Source organism: Paroedura picta, chromosome 3 (assembly GCF_049243985.1).
Source record: "Paroedura picta isolate Pp20150507F chromosome 3, Ppicta_v3.0, whole genome shotgun sequence".
In the NCBI taxonomy this organism is placed as follows: domain Eukaryota; kingdom Metazoa; phylum Chordata; class Lepidosauria; order Squamata; family Gekkonidae; genus Paroedura; species Paroedura picta.
The window spans coordinates 152743061-152761438 of NC_135371.1; the positions used below are offsets into that span (position 1 = coordinate 152743061).

General features: G+C 47.4%; 1 protein-coding gene across 1 annotated transcript; it reads left to right on the top strand.

The window, feature by feature from the left end:
- Positions 1-15813: 15813 nt before the first annotated feature.
- On the top strand, positions 15814-18133 carry NOG (noggin). The gene has a single exon (XM_077328709.1). The coding sequence runs from the start codon at positions 16691-16693 to the stop codon at positions 17384-17386; it is 696 nt and encodes a 231-aa protein (XP_077184824.1). The 5' UTR covers positions 15814-16690; the 3' UTR covers positions 17387-18133.
- The last annotated feature ends 245 nt before the right edge of the window (positions 18134-18378 follow it).

Below are 18378 nucleotides of genomic sequence, written 5' to 3' on the forward strand. Positions count from 1 at the left end.
CGTTCCCCCACCAAAAATGGCCAGTGATGCGCCTGGAGGGGGTGGGAAGGGGAGGGGCCCCAGGTGGGCATGAACACAGCTATGCTTCCCAACCATATTCTGCATTTCTGGAGTTTTTCAAAGCCTGAACAATTTTTCAGGGGTTTCTCAATGGCAAAAAATTAAAGGTAAAGGTATCCCCTGTGCAAGCACCAGGTCATGTCTGACCCTTGGGGTAATGCCCTCTAGCATTTTCATGGCACACTCAATACAGGATGGTTTGCCAGTGCCTTCCCCAGTCATTACCGTTTACCCCCCCAGCAAGCTGGGTACTCATTTTACCGACCTTGGAAGGATGGAAGGCTGAGTCAACCTTGAGCTGGCTGCTGGAATCGAACTCCCAGGCTCATGGGCAGACAGCTTCAGACTGCATGTCTGCTGCCTTACCACTCTGCGCCACAAGAGGCTATATGGCAAAAAAGTAGAGAAAAACTATGCATAGAGGGCTCCTGAGACATATTTTCTCTTCATTCAATTGTCCCAGTTTATGAACTTAATCCCAGAGAATTTTGATGTGACATGAGTGTACAATAAAATCTTAGGATCCAGCTTTTCAAAATGTGAGAATTAGCTATTAAGCAGATGTCTAGCAATGAAATTGGGTTCTGGAACAACCCAAGGCCTTTCCTATGCTGTCTATGCATCTTATCCCATCCTTCCAAGGAGCACAGGACAACATACATACAATTTTCATTGCAATGACCTTGGCCCAAGGTCAACCAATGAGTTTCCTGGGTGAATGGAAATTGGAACCCAGGTCTTCTGGCTCCTGCTTCAGGACACTAACAATAAGTCTATTACTGATCAGCTGGGAAACAATTTCCTTATAGCACTATAGGCATACAGAATTTATGAGACTCTTATGTATGTGTCAAAGAAAAACTGGGAATGTAAGGAAGGTACTGGAAAGGGAACAGGCCCACTGTGTTGAAGTCCCAAGCAGCTAACAATATGGCAAGTAGCTTCTGACTCATGAGCATTATCATGAATCTCATGCCAGGCATGAGAAAACAGACTCCAGTGAGAGTGCTGTTTTCTTGTCTCCAACCTCCATCTTTTTGTATTGTTTTTGAAACCATCTTCAAGTATTTAAAAGGGTGCCATATGGAGGATGGAGCAGAATTGTTCTCTCTTGCCCCAGAGGGACAGACCAGAATGAATTCAAAAGAAATTCCATCTAAACATCCGGAAGAAGTTCCTCACAGTTAGAGCGGTTTCTCAGTGGAACAGGCTTCCTCGGGAGGTGGTGGGTTCTCCATCTTTGGAAATTTTTAAACAGAGGCTCGATAGCCATCTGACGGAAAGGCTGATTCTGTGAAGGCAAAGGGGTGGCAGGTTACAGTAGATGAGCGATTGGGATGTGAGTGTCCTGCATATTGCAGGGGGTTGGATTAGATGACCCATGAGGTCCCTTTCAACTCTATGATTCTATGATTCTATGAAACTTTAAAATGAGCTCTGTGATGAGAGTGAACATCGTCATTCCACACACGCACACACACACACACACACTTCCTTCTGGTGTCTAAATACGTACAGTTGAGAATGGTAAAAAATTCCACCCATACCTTGACACCATTGGTCGAAACTCTTGGTCCAGCTGTTTCCCATCCTTCCTCTGGCACTGATAGCAGAATTGCTAAGCCTATTACAACATGTGTCTCTCTGCAGTCTGATTTCTGGAGTCTGCTTTTAGAACTTCACGGCAAATGCTCCTTGGAAGCCACTTCCCTCTGCAGTTCAAGAGGCTTCCTGATTGCAGTTTCCTTTGGATTGCATCAGTACATTGGTCCTCTCAGGATTTACTCGGCTCCAAAGCATTCATTGTGGAGCCGGGTTGCTAAATGTGGTATTTATTAGGCCATTTATCACTGCGGTTGCAGATTGCCTGCCAATGCAGTCCATCTGTGTCTACACATTAAGGAACAATTCTTATATTAAAAATATACTATAACTTCAGAGTGTGATCTTCCCCAGTGCTTATCTGCCAGTTAGTCAGCAAACTTCATCTGCTTTTCTCTGCATCTAGAACTGATCTGTTAATTTGAAAAGGGGACAAACAATGGGAGAGTCTATGGGAAGATTAACTAATGACAATCTGAACTAAATTTTCTTTTTTAATATACATATTAGTTTTAGAAGGCAACACAAAAGGGGTACAAAAGGAAAAGAGGGATTGTATAACAAATTTTATATATCAAATTCCATCTAAACATCCGGAAGAAGTTCCTGACAGAGCGTTTTATTTATTTGTTTGTTTATTTGTTTGTTTGTTTATTTATTTATTATATTTATATACCGCCCTCCCCGGAGGCTCAGGGAACAGGCTTCCTTGGGAGGTGGTGGGTTCTCCATCTTTGGAAATTTTTAAACAGAGTCTGGATAGCCATCTGACAGAGAGGCTGATTCTGTGGAGGCAAAGGGGTGGCAGGTTACAGTGGATGAGTGATAGGGTTGTGAGTGCCCTGCATAGTGCCAGGGGTTGGATTAGATGACCCAGGAGGTACCTTCCAACTCTATTATTCTACTAGTAATCAACCCCACTGTAAAAAAAATACAGCGGGCGCTAGGCAAGGGCGGGAATCGGCCAGGCCAATCGGCAGGCGCTTTGTACCTGCCAATTGGCCCGGCCGATGGTCTGTCCGGAGGAAGGGGCCAATCGGCACCCTTCCTCATCCCGGACAGAGCCCGCCCTAACTCCTCCCACAAAGCCCTTACGGCTTTATTTAGTCCGTGGCGCCCGCGGCACAGCGGGCTGTGTTAAGATGATTCTATGATTCTATAAAAGATTATTATACATTACAAGGTTGATAGAACTTAAAGCAATTAGTTCCACAAGGCCTGCAAGACAGTTGTTCTGCCAAGCCTACGGTTGAGGCCCAAGCGCTACCAACAGAACTGGCCTCCTATGCACATCTGGATAGAGAAATAACATCTAGTCACTGCAGTTACATTGGTACAGCACTTTATTCCCCACCAGACACACATTTGAGGAAGGATGGAAGCTCCTAGGCTTTTAATTAACAGTATTTAACATAACATAAACTGGTTTTGAAAATTTTAAATGTTTAACTGAATTGCATTATGATGCCTTAACTGATTGTATTGTCGTGTTGTAAACTGCCCTGAGCCCTTGCGGAAGGGTGGTACAAAAATTTAATAAATAAGTAAAACATCCCCTAATCACTGAACTACCTTCATTGTCTGGGGAAAAGTTCTTTGATTCTACCGTAGCACTGGGGCCATTTTGCTTGTTCCCAATCAGACAAGATACAGAGTTCTGTGAAAAGGAAACATTTCATGAATGCTCTTTCTGCATATGACATGGGTCAAATCCGTGAGATCTTTTAACATCCTTAATTTCTTGTAAACTCGGCTATATACTGTCTTCCCACTGCTATTATTCCTAGTAGACAGAAAAGAGAGATAACCTCCCACTCATGTTTAAAGAAGAAATCAGACAAGCACAACAATTGTTAATTTGGTTCCCCTTGCCTGATTGCTCAGGTTTAATTTAAAAATAGGTCCTTTAATCACTCCAGGAAAGGAGGGGGGATTCAGTCACACAGCAGTATTACCAGACATATTCGTGCCCATTCAGAAAGTTTTTAAAAAGTGCCCGCAAACTTGACAAAGATAGCATCTTTTATTTAATTGTTTGTTTGATAGTTTTCAGTGCCCCCCAGCATAGCTGGCTCGGGTGGTTTACGACATTTAAAATCATTCATATTCAGAAATATACACAATAACAGCCAAAGCCATATAATCATCATCAATATTCAGTATAAAATCATAAAACCAATCAGCCAGGTGCTATCCGTTGCTAGTTCCGATATCCTACCTAGAAAGGATGCAATCCTGGCAAATTTCACTCCCATTGGGTGACGGGAAAGTCAAAGTCAAAAAATGTCTTTCTTAATTATACCAATGGAAAGGAAAATCAGATATAAAAATGAAAAAAAAAACAACCTTTAATACCAGAAATTCCAAGGCTTTTTATTTTTTAACTGAAATGGAAAATAAAAACTGGGTGCACATTCAACCAAGACTTCAGCCGGAAGCAGTGGTGACACTTAAAATGGATATTCATTGTGATTAATTAGACCTCAGTCTCTGCTTCATTCTACTGCTGAGTGTTAGGGTGTGTCTAGCCATAAACTTCCTATTTTCAAATAAAGAAAATGTGGCACAAAGAGACCAATGCAGAAGCTGGGAGAAGCCTGCGAGTTAAAGGTTAGTAGCAAGATAGTTCCCGGAATGTTAATGCTGACAATGAACTGTGAAGGTTCTGAATGATTTATTGAGTGACATTTTCAGCAAAAGGTTCAGGGGCTCAAAATGTTCAACTAACAAAACAAGAGGGCAGGCGGGGTTGCATCACCAACGTGTTACTGCTGAATCAAAAGCCTAACCTTAAAGCTGAACATCTGGACTCCTCATAGGTTTTGGTCCACACCATTTTGCTTTGTTCATTGAAGAAACCTTTTTTTTTTTATGGCTGCTTATGTTTTAGAATCAATAAAGCCAGGGAGGAATGAGTAGGGTAACTTTATTCTTCATTTGCTTATCAGGCTACGGCCTTAGTGCTACGGACATTCAATTACAGGAGTGGTTTATGAATGAACAGTCAAGTGTGTCCAAATCTTGTGTCCCCTCAAGGCGACTTAATACAGATTAGTTGCTCCATAAAGGTCTTTATCCATCTTTGTGTACACAGAGACAGAATGGTTAAAAGAGAGTATTAAATTCCCACTTTTTAACACATCAGTTGGTTATTTCTAATCCTGTTTAATGAATAAAGCAGCAAGTATTTATTTATTAAGCATACACTGATGTTTCTCTCCATCTGTATGAATTAATTGGATCTGCAAGACGGCTCCCAGCATATTAAAACAACAGTACATATTAGAAAAATTCAGCTAGATAAATACAGTTCACCCAGAATATCATTAAAAAGATCATGTCTAAAAAAGAGAAAGAAATAAGTGGATGAAATTTTAACAGTATGTTCTAATATGGTGCATAATATCTCATTTAATTGATGTCACACCGTGCGCCTATTCCCATGGGTGTGGGGTGGATATAAATCAATGAGCCTGCCATCCTGTAAGTGACAGATCAGCCACTGAACAGAGATCTCTGCTACAGCCCTGTGGCTGAAATGCACTGTTTGTTTTAATTGGACATTTAGAATATCTTTCCTCCAAGGAGTTCAAAGTGCTGCACTTGGTGTAATGAGCCAGCGTGGTGGCGTGGTTAAGAGCAGCAGCCTCTAAACTGGAGGACCATATTTGATTCCCCACTCCTCCACATGCAGCGAGCTGGGCGACCTTGAGCTAGTCACAGACCAGACACTTCATTGGGGGTCTACTATGGGAGACAGGACTTTGGGTTGCAAAAAGCAGGGTACAATAAGCCAACTCCGCTCTTCTTAATTCTGTACCCTCCCCCATTTTACTTTTGTAGCAACCCTATAGAGTAAGTGAGGCTGGTTACAGTAAGCTTCATGGCAAAACAGAGACTTGAACGCAGGTCTCTCTTTCTCTGTTCCACCACTTCACCACAGCCATGCAAATATGCAAACTAGACATGCAGTTTATTTATTTACTTCATTCATACCCCTCCTTTCTGCCCAGTTGGCACCCCAAATCCTCCTTCTCTTCTCCATTTCCTTCTCCCCGGAAACTTCCACAGCAGAGGGAGGATTCAAATCTGGGTCTCCCAGGTCCCAGTCTCGACATCTTAATGACTGCACTGCGCTGACTTTGCTTTGGACTTGGCCACAGCAGTGGAGTCAGGGTAAGCAGAAGGAGCACTGCTTGCACTCGAAAGCTCATGCCCTGAATAAATCTTTGTTGGTCTTAATGTTGCTACTGGACTCTGATTTTATTGTCCATCTCAGGTCATGTAATACATTTGCAAGTATTCAAATGACAACATCTTGCCTGGTAATGCTTCAGTTTTAAGTCATTAATTCCATTTGTTCAAGCTGCTAGGTGAAGTGACCAAATCTGCAGATGGTAGCAAATGATGGAGAAAGGAGGAAACCAAGGCCAATGGTGAATAGTTCTGAAAGGGGTGAGCTTTCGTGCAAGCACTCTTCCTTGCTAGCACTCGAAAGCTCATGCCTTACCTTGAGTAAATCTCTGTTGGTCTTAAAGGTGCTACCTGGACTCTGATTTTATTGTGCTACTTCAGACCAACACGGCTATCCATTTGAATCAGTTCTGAAAGGATTTTGCCACACTGGGCAATTGGACAACAATATGGGAAATGTGGCCCAATGTAAGAAAGCATGAAGCAATGCACAAAGGTAGAGCAAAACGATCTACCTTTATGTATACACAGATTGCTTCTGAACTAGTAGTGGCTGAACAAGAAAGACGTCTTGGGCATGGCGGAGAGCACACAGCAGGAATGAAAAAGGCAATTTCAACACTATGAGTTTTTAGGAAAGATGCCATCCAACCTAAAAACATCTGGCGGTCCCCTTCAATTCATACCCTCCATAATCTGAATGATCCTGGCATACCTAGGGGTTCTGTTATGGTTGTTCCATTGAAACTGTTCAATGAATTAATTATGGTAATCTGTTAAACTTGTATTCATCATTAGAATGTTTATTGATATGTTGTGTTGTGACTGTTATTTAAGGTATGATGTTCTACGTATCCCATGACGTTCCAGGTAAACCACCCTGGGACGTATGGGAGGGCGGTATAAAAATCTAAGAAAATAAATAAACAAACAAACAAACAAACAAATATTGATTAAATTAAATAAATAATTGTAAAATAAATAATTATAAAATAAAATAAATACATGAACAAAATTTTGAAAGCCCAAACAAACACATATATACATCTATAGATCGGATGGACAGGTTTGCAGAAACACTTGGATTAGAAAACCTAACCGGGGGGGGGGACCAACTCCTGCAGAACCCAGCCAGCCTGTCCAGATCAGATCTAGAGTAGCCTACTCGAGGGTACACCCAGGACTGACTCCCGCTGCCGGGGCTGACTTTAGGCTCTTTGCCAGCCCAAGCAGATCTAAGCAGCATGGGAGCAAGATGACCCCATTGGACCTCCTTTTCCTACATGTGGTGCAGATCAAGTTTCACTTCCCTGGATTGTGCCACCAGCAGCTAGGAGCCCAAGCACCACTGGCCAGCACTGCTGGATTCTGCCTGAGCCTCAGGGATGCAGCCCAAGAAGCAGGGTTGCCATGTATACAATCTCCTCAAAGAGCCTGCCCAAGTTCCTCCACTGAGGCCCTGCTCTGAGAAACCCCTTTTTAAAAATGTGGCAGGTGGCCAAAAAACTACCTTTCTCTGTTTGGGTAATTTGTTTATGGAATGTTCTCCGTCTGGCACCCAACCTAGTAGCTTTCTGGGTTACCAGCTCCAGGTTGGGAAATAACTGGAGATTTAGAGGGTGGAGCCTGAGGAGGGTGCGGATCGGGGAGGGGAGGATCTTCAATTGGGGATGATGCTATTAAGTTCAGCTTCCCAGGCAGCCATTTTCTCCAGATGATCATAATCACCTGGAGAACAGTGGGAAAAGTGGGAAATCTCCAGCCAACATCTAGAAGCCACCTAATAGGTTTTGAGGTCCCCTATTATTCTCCCAGGCATTTGACTTTTCACCCTCCTTATTTTGGACTTTTTATTACTGACCTGCTATGCTGATTAGCTGGGCTGATCCACTGTTGTGTTATTTCATACCTGTTTTTGTTGGTAATGCTGTTCAAGTTGCTTTCATGGTTCCATATTGTTTAAGTATCTCGCTTGGTTTTTGTTATGTTTCCTCCATTTGCTTTCTGCAAACCGCCTCAGGCAAATTCATGGAGAGTATGGGATTTTTTAAAATGCAGTAAATAAATAAATGACTCGTTGGCATGGAGGGGGTGCTGAAGTCTAGCATAAAAATGAATATTCGTACCATCCCAAGGAGAGTTATACCTTTTCACACTCACTGCCTTCATTGCTTATTTATTGTTTGGGGGGGGGGAGAGAATTTAGAAAAGCATAAATTTAGGATTAAACTGCATGGTCTTTCATTGTATATGACAAGGAAGATTTGTTTACACTGGAAAATAGAACCAGTTTGAAATGGGAGCTACTCTTAAAGAAAGCAGGTGGGATACCAAGATACTATTTTTTAAAAAAAAATAGAATAAAATCTTTTCTGAAATTTTAAGTACTTCTGCCTCTCTTTTGATTATATTCTCCACCCCCACCCTTCCAAAAAAGAGAGAGGTGATTTTGAAAGCAGTCAGGAAAAGTGAAGGACCCTCTACGTTTTCCTTTTCTGCATAATATTGCTCCATATCTTAGATCAGGGGTAGTCAAACTGCGGCCCTCCAGATGTCCATGGACTACAATTCCCAGGAGCCCCCTGCCAGCATTCGCTGGCAGGGGGCTCCTGGGAATTGTAGTCCATTTGACTACCCCTGTCTTAGATAATCAAGAATCTGTAAGAAGGAGACACAGAGCCCCATTTAAGATTTTTTTTTCTCAAGGACTGGTTCCCCCAGATCAGATTCCAACCCCAATCTGAAGTGAGTGGAAATATTAGCCAGGCTTTCCTGATCAGTGGATGAAATCATTGTTGACATACTTGGACAAGCATAGTCCAAGCTTTCTTAATCTTCTTAATAATTTGTGTGTGCACGCACACACGAGCAAGCACATACACAAATGCAATGAACCCCTGGCCCCAAAGACATTTTGTCCATATCAGCTGCAGCTTGTATACCTGCAAACTATTTGTCCCAAATGGACTTGGATGATCTTTAAAAAAAAGAGAGAGAACTGGATAAAACGATACATCACAGAGGGAAAATGTCAAGCAAGGAGAGGCTGCTATGATCAAGTTGGCTGATTCCTTTGATATAATCCAGAACTTAGAATTTTCACCTAGAACTCCTTGGAACAAGCTCAGGACAGTCGGATGAGTCCAAGATTATTCTGAAGAATCACATATGGCCGTAACTTTGACTGGAGAACTCATTACAGCCCTAGATAAATAATATTTTCAGGAATTAATCATGATATAAGTAAACGGGTGAAAGAATGTCCCAGTAAATACTGTCAATTAGTTCAAGTGGACATATAGATCCTCAGACGTCTTGTAAAGTACAGTCCTAAGCGGTTATGTCCTTCTTAGCCCATTTAAGTTATTGGACTTTGAAATGATCTAACTCTGCTTAGGATTGCATGGATGAACCAGTAAATTTATGTCAGTTGGAAAAGAGTGGGAGATGCACAAGGCCATGAAGATGAATGGAAGAGCAATCTGTGAGTTCTACAATTATAGTTCTACAATTATAGTTCTACAATTATAGTATACTTTAACGGAATATTTAACCACAAAGTGGTATGGACTCTGACACATTTATTGACTGAACACATATTTAGATATCAGTCTCTCTCTCTCTCTCTCTCTCTCTCTCTCTCTCTCTCTCTCTCTCTCTCCATTCAGATTCTTGAGGCCACTGCCAGCGCACAAAAACAGTTTAAGATACAATAAAATACACAACTTCTCACATGTCACAAAGTGTCCCTTCAGAATACCTACACGTGGCAACCTTGAAAGGATTATTTCCCTCTTTCTTCTCAGTATTTCAAAAGGCCATACATCATATACACAAACTGCTATTATTTGCACAGAACTACACTTTAGCGGCACTGTATGGCACTGTACAGAACTACACAGGCCCCAAATTACAAATCCTTGCCCCAATCCTTGGTTCTGCCAGAGGAGGCAGGGAACCAAAGGCAAATGGTTAAAACCATTACAAATCTTTAGGCTTCCCTACAACTAGGATTGTAAATGCAGGTTTTAAAATATAGAGTTGCCAACAGGCCAGGAGAAAAAAATGTCCTATCCCATGAATAATGGGATGTTATTTAGCAGGTAATGTTATTTATCTCCATGCCATGAAATGATTAAGCTGCCCATCTGAACATCTGAATCTGGACATAAATAAAACATTAAGAGAGTGCTGGGTGGAGTCCGGACTCGTCACCTAACCACCAGTCAGGTAGGCTGTCCCAACCCTGATTGGCCATCTGTCCAATGAACGGCCAATCAGGAAGGATATCCTAGCCCTGGCTGTATACTCCTCCAACTTCTATATGGAAGAATTGCCAGCCCAGTAAGTGGGAGCGGGGAGGAAGGATGGGGGCCTGGGACTGTGGGCCCAGTGGGGAAGGAGAGAGGGATCCCCCGCCAGCGCTACCCCCACCCTGAGCAGCCCCAGCTGTGGTCTCTCCAGGCCTCGGAAGGGCTGCCTGCGGGGGGAGGGGAATGAGGTCCCTGCCAGCTCCCCCCCCCCATTCCAAAAAGGCATGACAGGCTTTTTTGCTAGTTTAAAGGTAAAGGTATCCCCTGTGCAAGCACTGGGTCATGTCTGACCTTTGGGGTAACGCCCTCTAGCGTTTTCATGGCAGACTCAATTCGGGGTGGTTTGCCAGTCATTACCGTTTACCCCCCAGCAATTTTTTTTTGCTAGTTTACACATATTTCATTCCATGCCTGCTTGTCACCCTACTAAAGTACTTGATTTTGATTGGCTCCTGCTCTATATTTTCGACTTCACTTGAAACATGAATGGCAAGGGCAAAGAAATGAGCTAAAATGGTCTGACAGATAATTAGAGCATGAAAATTGAATTTTATTTAGTTTATACTTGTAGCTAGATTGTTCACCCAAGGAGACTCAAAATATTCCAAGGCTGCTCTTTTGGAAACATCTATGCGCCTCCAGCTCAACACAGACCTACCCAGGTCACATACAAGGACATGTAAATGAGTGTCTTCTATCCAGTTTAGATGGCTACAAGCTGGGGGGGGACTGGCAGGGATCACTTCCCCTCCCCCACTATTTGCTTTTTCTCTTCCCTGAATGCCCACCTAACCTCTCTCCTTTTCTTGTTTCCTTCTTTCATTCCCACCCACCCACCAGCCTGCCTTTATCTACCCTCACATCTAGAGAGTTGGGTGGATAGTTTCACCTAGTCATGTGGATAGTGAGTTCCAGTGGTTGCTACAAGGCCAAGAAAGGGAAATGACAGGGACAGAGATGGGTGTCTTTTTGGGACATTTTTGGCCTCCAGATCTGTTCCTGCTCACCCTCATGGTATTGCACTATAGGAACGTAAGGCTTCGAAGGCACAGAAACATTGTTGAGGTTGCATAGCCAAAGTCACCACCGAGAGTCTTCCAGCTGTTGCACTTTCTGTTATTTGAGGACGTGTTTTTTATATGGATATATCAGATTCTTCTGCAGATTGAGGACTTCCTTCAGATTTGTAAAGAAATCCTACCTATTCGTTACAATTATTGGTTTGTTTGTTTAATATGCTGCCCTCCCTTGCAGCTCAGGGCAGTTTACATGGAACGTAGAAATAAGTACGGTACAACTTCAAATACAACAATAGTAACAGTAATAATAGTTTCAGCAGCCAGTAACAAGGTCCCAACAATAATTCAATAACGTTGTCAACTATGGTCTCCTAGGTTGGCCAGTTTGGGGATCAGATTCGTGGGGGAGGGAGCTTTTGCGGGGCCCAGGAGATGATGTTGGTTCGGTTGACCTCAGCCAAATGCCTGGCGAAAGAGCTCCATTTTATAGGCCCGGCGGAACTGCAGTAGTTTAGGCAAATTAGAATATGATGGTAGATTGTGGGCCAGTTAAACAAACCACAAAGACTATTGGTCTTGGTATAGTTACAATCAGCCCATGTAAAGTGAGTTTAGTGGCTCAGGGAAGAAGAGTCCATCAATGATCCATTCAAACGTGGCACTACAATTTCTGACTGGCTTCAACAGATGCTTGAAGTTATCGTTGATCTTCATTTAAGGAGTTCTGCCATTAAACTTTAAGGCAAGTTCTGTGCCCTCGTGTAGTCCTTTGATGGAGGATTCGTACAGATGTATATTTAAGAGGGATAAAGCTCCAGCACGGAGCTTTGAACTCTGCAGCAGGGATGTGTTTTTTGTTCACTCATTTATTGGTTATTTGTTTGGGAAACGTCAATGTTACCTCACCAGAAAACGCCTGAGGCAGTTTGCAGCATTAAATGATTAAAATTAAAAGAATCCAAACAAAACTCACCCGGCCCACGATAAATCTGTCTCACTCCAGTAGCTATAAAACCGACACCAGCACAGAAAACAACGCAAAATTACAAAAATGTCCACCAAAACCCAGACAAAAACCTTGTGTAATAAAAGACTGCAGGATCCCAATAGCTTAAAAGTCGGCTAAAAAAATCAGTTTAAAAGCCAGGCCAAGCAATGGTGCGTTCACAGCTGCTGCATAAATGTCAACAGACAATCCTCCAAGGGGAAGAAACTCCAAAGGCCAGCGGTCACCACCAAAAAAGCCCTGTCTGTAGTTACTGCCTGCCTCACTTCTATGAAGGGGGGACACGGACACCACGGTTTGGCTCTCTTAAGGTAGCTGCTAGCTACCAGTGGCTGTTGCATGCCCTAGCACGAGATTCACTCATAAACTACAGATACCTGCTTACAGGCAAGCAAGCAACTAAGGCAGTACTTGGCTGCCAGGCCCTTTCGGTAGCTCCCTGATCCTGTGGCTAACAACAGCCTCCTGCAGGCATCAATCTGAGAAAGACACAGCCATCTCTGCAACCGGCTGTGAGGTGAGCATCCACCCACAGAAGGATGATAAAGAAGAGATGGTCAAAATGAGCTAAACGGATAGGTTATTGACAATACTTATACTAATTCAATGGGGTAGACCAGATGGCCAGTGGTTACAGCAGAGACCAATGGTGGATGTCCTCTAATGCTACAGCTAAGGTCTTTTGATAGTACCGCAAGCCCTCTATCTGTCTGCATCCTGATGTAGGGAGTCATGCTGCAATGCTGGAGGAGGAGCTCCAGCCATCTGTAAGTCTATTATCACAGTGGTGTAAGGATCTGGCCACAGGGAAGGCCACACTCTTAGGGGTAAGCATGAATGAGACAACCGTGTCATTCCACAAACAACAATCACATTTCCTGCCATTTTCAATTATTGCAATGACTTTTTGAGAAAAGAATGGGGTGGCTGTGTCGTGATTGGAACATGGACCACAAAGAAGTGAAATGACAAGTCACAGAACTGTGAATGAGGAGGGTCTACTGCAGGCTTTCTCAAGCAAGGTTTCATGAAACCCTGGGGTGTCTTGACAGCCCTGCAAGGGTTTCCCTAATGGGTGGGAGTTAATTAATGTTTAATATATATATATATTTAAAATTATTAAAAATTTATCAGGTGATATGACCATATATGGTCATGTCAACCTGACTCCCCTCCCAAAATGGCCAGTGATGGGCTTGAAGAGGGTGGGAAGAGCAGGGTCCCTGGATGGGCATGTCCAAGGTTATGCTTCCCAACCATATTCTACATGATCACACCACTTCTGGGGTTTCTCGAAGCCTGTGGAATGCTAAAAAAGTTGAAAAAGACTGGTCTACAGTAACAATGTAGTCCACCATCACAGGAAACCTCTATGGATAGAAGCTGTAAGCTACTTTGGATCCCCACTGGGGACCAAAGCAGTATATAAACATCTAAATGTTGTATCAATGCCTGGTACATGGTAGAATGCCTCTCAATGTGGAATGGAAAGCAGAATCCAAAGAGGGCTACAGTGAGGGACTTGAAGATTCACAATGGTCATTAGGAGGGCAATTCTGCAGTTGTTCAGTCTTTTCAGAAAGAGAATCAGATGGTGAACCCCTCTCTAGGTCAATATCACCTGCTTTTCTGAAAATGTAAATACCTGTATGTGAAGTGCTTTGAGAATTCTAGTTAGACAGGAGGAGGATTATCTGGAGAGCCAAGCATGGTTTAGTGGCTAAGAGCAGTGACCTCTAACCTGAAGAACTGGGTTTGATTCCCCACTACTCTACATGCAGTAGCTGACCTTGAACCAGTCACAGTTCTCTCAGAGCCCTCTCAACCTCACCTACCTCAAAGGGTGTCTGTTGAGGGGAAAGGAAGGGAAGGCGATTGCCGCTTTGAGACTTCACAAGGTAGTGAAAAGCTAGGTACAAAAACCTCTCTCTCTCTCTCTCTCTCTCTCTCTCTCTCTCTCTCTCCTTTCAGCAAAAGGCAAGTCTTCCAAGATGATATTGTCTACCCAGAGGTACTGCCTTCCTCCAATATGCCAAGCTTGTCTAGGAGGCAGGTGCCATCTTGAAGGCTCTCCGCTGCCAGAGAGGCAGAGAAAAGTCAGGAAGCAATGACTTTTAATGACGGGGAGAGACGTAGTTTCCAGACTGTCGCACTTCCGCAGAGATTTCTGTAACAGCATGGAAGGTGTTGTCTCATTTTATCCTCACAAAGGAACTCTTGTGATAAGTTTGCTTGAGAGCAACTCGCCCAGGGCTATTCAGGCCCACACACAGCACAATACAGGGTTTCTGTGATTTTAGCCATAAAAAGCAGCCACTGCCCCCACCCAAGCATTGACTCGGGTATGTGGGTTGTCCCAGATGTCCCTTCGAGGGACGCCCATCAGGCCAGGATCTCAGAAGCCTTTCGGACTGCCCAGTAGCCAGCCTTTAGTCCACCAGGAAATGGGGAGAATCCGTTAACAGGACACTTGGCATCCTTCACGGGTGTGTGTGTGTTTTTTCAATTATAAAAATCTATCAAAGTTCAATCTAGAAATCTTTTGAGGCCTAGCCAGCCTTCCCCCCCCCCAGACCCACCCACATACCATTTCCCAGACAGACCCCCGTCTCCCCACACAAAGAGAGCTGCTTTAAATCCAGGGGCCATGTTGTATTCTGTGGTTTACAAGCTATTGGTGGGGGGGGGTCGTTTCCAATCAGAGAAATAGGATGTAGGAAAGAGTCCCTGTCTTCCCCAGACCATCTCAGACACACTCACACACACACACTGCTTTCTAGGGTCAAGTTCTGCATTTAGAGTTCCAGCATCACATATGAACCTGGCCCCAAAGGGTAGACTTCAAGACATCAGCCACGACATCCCTGTCGTCCAGAGGGGATCAACCCAAAAACGAGACTAAGAGGAGTTCTAGCGGATCAGGTCGGCAATCCATCTCGACCGGCATCCTCTTCCGAGTGGCGGCCAGCCGGTTCTCTCGCCCAAGTCCGGCCCAGGGGCCGAGGCCTCGCCGTGAGGTGGCTTCCTGGCGCTGGTATGTGGAGGCTTACCACCTCTAGCCCTGCACGGGCCGCCAAGGAGAATCCTGCGGATTTGTCTTCCCGGGAAGGCTGAGCCAGGCCGCTGCAGGCATCCAGCTGGACTCCCTGACGCAGCAGGGATCCGACATTCCGCAGACGCTGCTGGAGGAGAGTGAAGCGGCGGAGAGCCCTGGAAAACAAAAGCCGGCCGGCCGGGCGAGCGAGCGAGCGAGCGAGCGCGCGGCCTCGAGCCCCCTGGCCGGAGTGTGCTCCACAAACGCCACTTGTGCGCCGCTCCTTGGGAAGAAGTTACCTGAGGGCAGGCTGCCGGTTCTCCAGCGACCCCCGGCAGAGGGCGCCCTGCCCCAGCCTGCCTGAGCCTGAGCCAGCGATTTCACGCTTGGGGGAGAGGAGGCGTCTGCGGCGAACTTCTCCGGCGGGGAGCCAACAAGAGCGCTTATGAATTACATCACGGGCTCGTGTGTGGAGCCGCGCAAATAAATGCGGCCGCAACCAGGTAGCGGGGCAATGGGGGGGGGGGCGGGGAGGGAGGGGGGAGGCGAGAGGAGGGGAAAGCGCTTGGCGGGCGAGGGGGGCGGAGGAGGAGGAGGAGGGGGTAAAGGGAACGGCGTGCGGGAGAAAGGCGAGAAGCCAGCCGGGGCGCACATGGAGCGACCAGCGACTACCTTGCGAGGTTGCAGCGAGCCACCAGCTCTGCGGCGGAGAGCGCCCTCGGGGGCCGAGCCATAAAAGCCGCCTCCCACCCAGGCGCCCTCGGAGAGCCGGCGCGGAACTTTCCCAGCCCCGCGGAGTGCCGCGCCGGAGCCCGCTGAGGCCAGCAGCCCGCCCGAGCATCCTCCGACTGCAGCCCCGGCGGCGGGAGGCCGAGCGACAGAGCGAGCAAGAGAGCGCGAGGCGGCCGGCGGATGGTGCGGGGCGGCCGGAGCTGGCGCTGAGCGAGGCTGTCCCCGCAGGACTTGGCTCGGGGGGCGAGCGTCTCCGGCCCAGCCCCCTGCTCTTCTCCCCCCGCCGCCTGGTCCGGGAAGCGAGCGAGTCGCCGGTTTCCATGGTGATGGAGCAGCGAGGGCAGGAAATTTAAAGGCGCTGGATCCTCGCGCGGCAGACTCGCCGGGGCCGCCGTGCGTGCGCGGAGGAGCCGGGCGCCAGAGGGCGGGGGGCCGGGGGCTCGCACTCGCCTCGCCGTAGAGCCAGCCCAGCCTGGAGCCAGACGGGCCCCGGCGCCGAGCCCACAAGGTCGCCCGGCTGTCCGGCCTGGCTGCACCACCGCCGCCGCTGCCGTCTCCACTCCACGCCCGAGGAGGGCCGTCTGCCGCGGGGAGCGGCGCCTGCCGAGGAGCAGCTTCCCCGGGACCCCCTTGAGGCGCTTCTCCACCCCGCGCCAGCCAGCCCGCCAGCCCCGCGGATGCCTCGTCTCGCCCGCGCTGCTCGGTGAAGCCTGCCCCCGCCCCGTCGAGGATGGATCATTCCCCGGGGGCTGTGACTCTCTACGCCGTGGTGGCTCTGCTGGGTCTGCGGCTGCAGCAAGGCGCCGGGCAGCACTACCTGCACATCCGGCCGGCGCCCAGCGACAACCTGCCCCTGGTGGATCTAATCGAGCACCCGGACCCCGTCTTCGACCCCAAGGAGAAGGACCTCAACGACACGCTGCTGCGGGGCCTGCTGGGCACCCACTTCGACCCCAACTTCATGGCGGTCAGCCTGCCCGAGGAGCGCCTGGGCGGCGGCGGCGACGACCCGGCCGAGCTGGACCTGCTGCTGCGCCAGAGGCCGTCGGGGGCCATGCCCAGCGACATCAAGGGCCTCGAGTTCCCCGACGGCGGCGGCGGCGCGGGCGGCCTGGCGGCCAGCAAGAAGCACCGGCTGAGCAAGAAGCTGCGCCGGAAGCTGCAGCTGTGGCTGTGGTCGCAGACCTTCTGCCCGGTGCTCTACACGTGGAACGACCTGGGCAGCCGCTTCTGGCCGCGCTACGTGAAGGTGGGCAGCTGCTTCAGCAAGCGCTCGTGCTCGGTGCCCGAGGGCATGGTGTGCAAGCCGGCCAAGTCGGTGCATTTGACCATTTTGCGGTGGCGGTGCCAGCGGCGCGGGGGGCAGCGCTGCACGTGGATCCCCATCCAGTACCCCATCATCGGCGAGTGCAAATGCTCGTGCTAGGGACGCGGGAGGAGAAGGGGCCGCGGAACCGCGCGCCTGCACTTAGGGAGAGAACGCCCCCCGCCCAGGTCCATGCGCGCCCCCTCCCCGGTTGGATCGCAGCCCGAACCAAACCCCAAAATGACTTGGACGCGTTCGAAGCGCCTGACAGCTCGGTCGCCTGATCCGGACATTGCACTGAACTGTCACGTGTAGGGAAAGGTAACTTGACGGCTGCGAGCGCGCGAGAGACCAGGGGTGCGTCTCTATTAACTAATAGCCTCCCCTTCAAAAGGTCAGTGTCGCCCCGTGAACTCTTTCTCCGTCTACTGTATTTTTGAGAGGCTTCGCCTCGGTCGCGGCTCGCTCCTTCACCACCGACCCCGCCCCCTTTAATTTATATTGCAGAGAGAAGCGGGGGGGGGGAGACTCTTCGCTTTTTTTGCGAAGTGTTTTTTTTTTTAATTAATGAAACGCGAACTTTTGGTAAGAAATGGTTTATATATAAAAGAATATTTTCCATTCTTCGGAAAATGTATATCTGCGTCGCGTATGGATTTTTTTTTCTTTTTGGACTTCGAGATTATTCTAATAAAAGCTTAGGGCAGCGCGTTACTGTATATAGTGAACAAAAGTTTGTGTTGTTTTTTTTAAGGATGTCTTCAACCTTCTGTACATGGAAGAGAGTCTGCTATTTATTCTTTATATTCATTTCCTTTGTAGTCGACAAGTTGTTCCAAGAATTAAAACCAACCACTAAACACACGAGCCCTGTGGATTCTTCGCGGCGGGGCTGGGCGGGGCTGGGGAGCAGCCAACGAGGAGGCGACGAAAGGGACGACTGTCGCGTCCAGTAGCTTTTCTGCCCCCCCCCCCTGCTCCCTCAGGAATCGCCCCTTCCTAACCTCCCCGGACTCCCTCCTGAGTGAGCGGCAGCGATTCATCTCGCGAAGCACAGCCGGGCGGGGGTGGGGGGTGGGATGCCTATTAATGCTGCAGCCTCTCTCGCAACC

Coding starts and splice junctions, on each gene's coding strand:
- NOG (XM_077328709.1), top strand. CDS start 16,691: ATGGATCATTCCCCGGGGGCTGTGACTCTCTACGCCGTGGTGGCTCTG.